At 51.7% G+C, this 6,000-nt stretch overlaps 1 protein-coding gene across 6 annotated transcripts in view; it reads left to right on the forward strand.

The window, feature by feature from the left end:
* Window positions 1-5,569, forward strand: part of NSDHL (NAD(P) dependent steroid dehydrogenase-like) — a 38,429-nt gene extending 32,860 nt beyond the window's left edge. For all 6 annotated transcript variants that reach the window (XM_054471350.2, XM_054471348.2, XM_063660407.1 and 3 more), the window contains 3 exons: window positions 2,060-2,202; window positions 3,813-3,915; window positions 5,008-5,569. In XM_054471350.2, the coding sequence (XP_054327325.1) occupies window positions 2,060-2,202; window positions 3,813-3,915; window positions 5,008-5,340 (579 nt within the window). In that variant the 3' untranslated portion in view covers window positions 5,341-5,569. The remainder of the gene's footprint in view (window positions 1-2,059; window positions 2,203-3,812; window positions 3,916-5,007) is intronic.
* Window positions 5,570-6,000: the final 431 nt, after the last annotated feature.

A 6,000-nucleotide genomic window follows, 5' to 3' on the forward strand; every position in this document is an offset into this window, starting at 1 on the left:
ATAGCTCGCCTTAGCTGGGTAGCTGTGAGTATACCCCTCCCAGGTGTGTGCAGTGTATCACACCTACTGAGGTTTTCTTTCAAAGCCAGTACATACTGAACTGGAGCTGAACACTGACCTGGCTACCTGAGAGCCAGCTGCCTCCTGGCTGTTTGCCGTATTTTTTTTTTTGAGATGGATTCTCACTCTGTTGCCCAGGCTGGAGTGCAGTGGCATGATCTCGGCTCACTGCAACCTCCACCTCCCAGGTTCAAGCGATTCTCCTGCCTCAGCCTCCTGAGTAGCTGGGATTACAGGCGCGTGCTACCATGCCCGGCTAATTTTTGTATTTTTAGTAGAGACGGGGTTTCACCATGTTGGTCGGATGGTCTCGAACTCCTGACCTCACGATCTGCCCGCCTCGGCCTCTCAGAGAGCTGGGATTACAGGCGTGAGCCACCATGCCCGGCCTGTTTGCTGTTGCTTCAGCTCAGAAAGTCCTGGCAGAACTGGTCCACAGGGAGACACAAGGGCCACCCAGACCAGGGGTGGAGGCTTGACCTTTGGCAAGCCACAGTCCTGGCTCCAGACTATGCTGTCTCGCTCCTTGGAGCACTCATGTGCTCGAACTTGGCCTAAGGAGTACTAAAGCCTCCCTGCGCCTTGCAGGCAGTTCAGTCACCATGGAGACCCTGTGTATTCTCAACCCAATATGCCCAATACTGATTGCCACCAGAGCTGAGCCCATCTAGGCTCAGGAGCTTCAAATGATGGCCTTGGCCCAGACCATCAGTGTCTCGCTTATATCAACTTTTGGGTTCTCAACTGGAAATAAGCAAAGCCTGAAGATGACTCCAGCAGTAACTCACCTGAAGCCTCCTTTCAGCCCAGGTTGACATCCACTATTGGCTTTATAACCTTCCTACTGATCATAAACCAAATGTGATGGGGAGCTAGGACTCCTTCACTTCTCTTCCCTTTAGTAGTAAAGATGAGCCTTGGTGGAAGCCATTTGAGGGTTTATTTAGTCATTTCCTCCATCGCTGTGAGGACCAGAGGCCTGGCGGGAAGAGGAGGACCAGCTCTGGGAATCTGTTGAAAGAGGCAGCTTTTCCATTGTTGAGTTGCTTAAGATCACTGGGGCCAAAACATAGACCAGCACTTTGCTACCATAGAGTAGAAACCCGAGGTGACATGACAGCAGGAACCATACTTACCAAGCATACAGACACGCACTGAAGCAACTCACATGGGCCATCTCGTGTAATTCGCATGCAGCCCCGTCAGGGTAGGTACCTTTATGATCACCACTTTTACCCACGATAAAAGTGGGTAAGTGGAAAGTTTTGTTACTTTTGAGGTGAAACCCATTTCGCTGTGCTTTAGGCTCTTGAGTTCTAGTTTGTCCATGAAGTCACACAGAAGTCACCCTTTCCTTGCGGTGGCAACAGGAGCACTGGCTCTGGACCAGGCACTGCTCTGAGGACTTTACATGTCTCGGCCTCCTTTGCCCCCCAGCTGCTGGCCTGTTTCTCCCCAGGCATGGTCTTCAGACCCTTCACCTTCTCTGACCCTCTTCTGGGCCCACTTGGGTTTCTCAGAGCCCTCCCCTCGGAGGTGATACTCAGAATTGCCTGGAACAGACCCAGCCTGGTGGAAACGTGGGCGGCACATGCAGTTCAAGTCACTGGAGGCTCACGGCTCACTTGTTCGCCAGAACCTTCGGATGTTTTCCACAAACTGCTGCCGAGGCATGTCTTCTGGCAGTGTTGGTAGATGTTAGCCTTTGAACCCAAACCAGGGCCTTCTGATTTGATCTTACCAGTTTTTGCCCAGCTGTCTGTCCTGCATTTTCAGATTTTGGTGTGAGGGTGGGTGGGGTAGAGAGGTAGCCCAGAATTATAACAGCCACTGATGTAGCTTGTCAGCTCAAGGCAGACCACTGCTCAGTGGCCACATGCCAGCAGAGTGTGTCATCTGTCTGTCCCCCACGAGTGGTGCTTCTCACCCAGTGAGCCACTCTCTTGGCTTGGGCCTAGGAATTTGCAATGGACGTGCCCCTTCTCCCACTCTCCTCCAGGCAGTCCTGGGCGCCAACGATCCTGAGAAGAATTTCTTAACCACAGCCATCCGCCCTCATGGCATTTTCGGCCCAAGGGACCCGCAGTTGGTACCCATCCTCATCGAGGCAGCCAGGAACGGCAAGATGAAGTTCGTGATTGGGTGAGTCAGCCCACAGCGGCTCTTCCCTAGTCCTTTCTGGTCCATGCTCGCATTCAGAGAGCACTTGGCAGGAGCCAAATGGCACTGTAGCTCTTTTCTTATGTGACTGTCTTGGTCCACGCAGGCTGCTGTAACAAAATACCTAAGACTGGGTAACAAACAACACACAGGTTGGAGGCTGGGAAGTCCAAGATCAAGGCGTTCCCAGATTGGGTGTCCAGTGAGGCCCTGGTCCTCATGAGTGTCACCTTTTCACCATGTCATCACATGGTGGAAGGGGCAAACAGGCTCCCTTGGGCCTCTTTTATGAGGACACTAATCCCATTCCTGAGGGCAGAGCCCCCATGACCTAATCACCCCCTAAAGGTCCCTCTTCACAGTACCATTGCATTGGAGGTTAAGTTTCAACATACGACTGTTGCGGGGATACAAAGATTCAGGCCATAGCAGTGACCTTGTCTACTGTCCTCTGTGTTCATTTCTTGTAGTTGCCATAACAACTCGCCACAAAGTAAGTGCTTAAAACAACAAATGGATTCTGTCACATTTTGGGAGGCCAGAAGTCTGCAGTTAAGCTATTGGCAGGGCTAGTGTCTTCTGGAGGTTCACAGGGAGCGTCTGTTCCAGGCCTCTGCCCTAGCTTCTGCTGGCTTCCGGCCATCCTTAGCATTCTGTGCTTGGAGAGGCATCACTCCTGCCTCTGCCTCCCTTTGACATGGCTGTCTTCCTTGCTTTCTGTGTCCAAGTTTCCCTCTTATAAGGACATCATTCCCTGGATTTAAAGCCCACCCTACTCCAGTATGAGCTCAGCTTAACTAATTGCATCTGCCGAGCCCCTATTTCCAAATAAGGTCACAGTCACAAGGTCCAAGTGGACAGAAGCTTTGGGAGGATACTGTTCAATCCAGTGTACCCTCTCAGGTAGGCCGGGAAGGTATCTGTGACCCTGTTTGGAAATTGAAGAAACCGAGACTCAGAGGGAAAACAATGGGCCCCGGGTCAAAGGCCAGGGCTTGACTCTCCTTGCATTTGGGAAGGCAGTTGGGGGCATTACATTTCTCCTCGGGGAAAGTGCAGGTGGAGGGGCCTCCACAGGGGACAACAGTGTGGCTCTCTCCCAAATAGGCCTTCTCTTCCTTCATTTCCTCCTTTTCTCCCCTCTCTCTTTCCTCCTTTTTCCTTCTGCCTTGCCTCCCTGTTTCTCACTCAGCCTCACTGCTACCCTGACTTGTCACCTTGAAGTATTACAGGGAGACTGGTCAGTAAATGGGAGACCAGAGCAAGGCGCTGGCCCCGTGTCTCCTGGGAAGGGGCTGAAAAGCTACTACCCAAATCGGGACAGGAGAGACAGCACCAGTGTTGGCCATGCTGGAATGGGTGGGCAGGTCTCCCAGCTTTCAGATTCCACTAACCCTGAAGACCCAGGAGTCCCGGCCCAGTGTGCATCTTTAACCAGTACAGGCATCCGTGAGTGCCTGGGCTGGCCTTGCCAAGTGAGGTGGCAGCCATTCTATAGGTCACAGTCTCTCAAATGCCAAGACTTGGGAGTGGCCCTGGCCTTCGTGCAGGGGCTCCCAACACGTATTCCATCATCCCTCATGCACCTGCAGAAACGGGAAGAACTTGGTGGACTTCACCTTTGTGGAGAACGTGGTCCATGGACACATCTTGGCTGCAGAGCAGCTCTCCCGAGACTCGACGCTGGGTGGGAAGGTAAGGCCTGCTGCACCAGTCTCTGCACGGATGCCTTTCTGCGGGTTTCTCCTTGCCATTGGATTTGCTGGCAAGTTGCTCCTGTGATCCTGTATCATGGAGGATCTGCCTTAGGACCCCCTGTGCCAAGATCAAGCCCCTCTGATAGAGCATGTGGTGTCACTGCAGCGTCACAACACTTGGGCAGCCAAAATTGGGGAGCTGATGAGCTGGGATTGAACGGACATTCAGGTCACGGTCATCTATGGTCCCCTGACCTGGCTGCCCACCTGTTGGCATGGCTCCTTGTGACAGGAGCCCACGTAGATTGGGCAGGGTGCTTGCTCCTAACCCTTTGTCCCACTCATTCCTCAGGTCTCTCCCTCCCTTGCTGTTTGGTCCTCTTTTATTCTCCTGAACCTCTGCCGTTTTCCCACTGATAACCTTCAAATAAGTTGGGAATAGGGTGGGTGTGGCAGTTTTTTTTGAGACAGTCTCACTCTGTCACCCTGGCTGGAGTGCAGTGCCGCGATCTCGGTTCACTGCAACCTCCGCCTCACTGGTTCAAGCGATTCTCATGCCTGAGCCTCCCGAGTAGCTGGGACTACGGGCATATGCCACCATGCCCAGCTAATTTTTTGTACTTTTAGTAGAGACGGGGTTTCACCATGTTGGCCAGGCTGGTCTCCTGACCTCAGGTGATCTGCCTGCCTCTGCCTCCCAAAGTGCTGGGGTTACAGGCGTGAGCCACCACGCCTGGCCCGGGTGTGGCTTTTGATTTAAAACAAGCACAACACCGTCAAGAAATGTAATATGAGGAATTCATTGCATCCAAAGATATGTAGATGAGTTTTATGATGATTAACAATTATCAAATTGACAAATGTGCCTTTCCAAGTGCAATCTATGCTTCATTTAAAATCCTGGCCCATAGATGAAACTTTCATCGTCTGCCCTTTCTACGCCTTAGCAGTTGTGCAATTGAGAGCAGGCCATGTGGAAAGCTGCAGCAGTTAGGCAGTGAGAATGCGATCTGCACGGGCTTAATAGATGCTTCAACTTTGGGCAGGTAGGGGTGGTGTTTCTAACTTCTTGTTCTTGTTCTCCCGCCAGGCATTTCACATCACCAATGATGAGCCCATCCCTTTTTGGACATTCCTGTCTCGCATCCTGACAGGCCTCAATTATGAGGCCCCCAAGTACCACATCCCCTACTGGGTGGCCTACTACCTGGCCCTCCTGCTGTCCCTGCTGGTGATGGTGGTCAGTCCTGTCATCCAGCTGCAGCCCACCTTCACACCCATGCGGGTCGCACTGGCTGGCACATTCCACTACTACAGCTGCGAGAGAGCCAAAAAGGCCATGGGCTACCAGCCACTAGTGACCATGGATGATGCTGTGGAGAGGACCGTGCAGAGCTTTCGCCACCTGCGGAGGGTCAAGTGAGGGACACTGGAGGCTGGGCTCTCTTGACACGTTCCTCAGCCAGTCACTCCTTCCCCTGTGGATTGATGAAATAACATCCTCTGAGTTTGCTCTGAGCCTGTGACTCCTTCTGCTAGGCAGAGAGCGCACCCTACTCTTTCTGCGACGATGAGGGCAGCAAAAACAGACATTTCTTCCTTCATGGAACTGGATTTGGATTTCTTGATATTATACTGATTTGTTCTCTGTCTTCTTGTGTCTCTCTGTTTACCCCCTCCCTTGCCCGCTCTTCTGGGTTATACATTTCATTCCAGTGTCCTTATACATAATCAAGGAAGCTGTAGGAAGCTACAACCCATTTGTTAGTTCTGATGGAGAACCATTTCCATGCAGACCAATACTAGAGTGAAGCCTCTAGACTTTGTTCAAGATACTCTATCTTCAAAATATCCCAGAAGAAAAGCAGAAGTTGTTAACACACAGGTGAGACTTTACATATACATTTCATGCTGACAGTGAGCTTAGAGCAAAAGCTGAAAGCTGAAATGACTGTAATTCCTCCCCAGTCTCTGTTGCTTGTTCAACTCCTTACGTGCTTCCACATTCTCTTTCAGGTACGTTGCTGTGCCTGCCTGCATTGTTTTTTGTTGTTGTCGTTGGAGAGACAGAGTCTGAGTGTGT

The sequence above is a fragment of the Pongo pygmaeus genome, chromosome X, assembly GCF_028885625.2.
Source record: "Pongo pygmaeus isolate AG05252 chromosome X, NHGRI_mPonPyg2-v2.0_pri, whole genome shotgun sequence".
Lineage (NCBI taxonomy): Eukaryota > Metazoa > Chordata > Mammalia > Primates > Hominidae > Pongo > Pongo pygmaeus.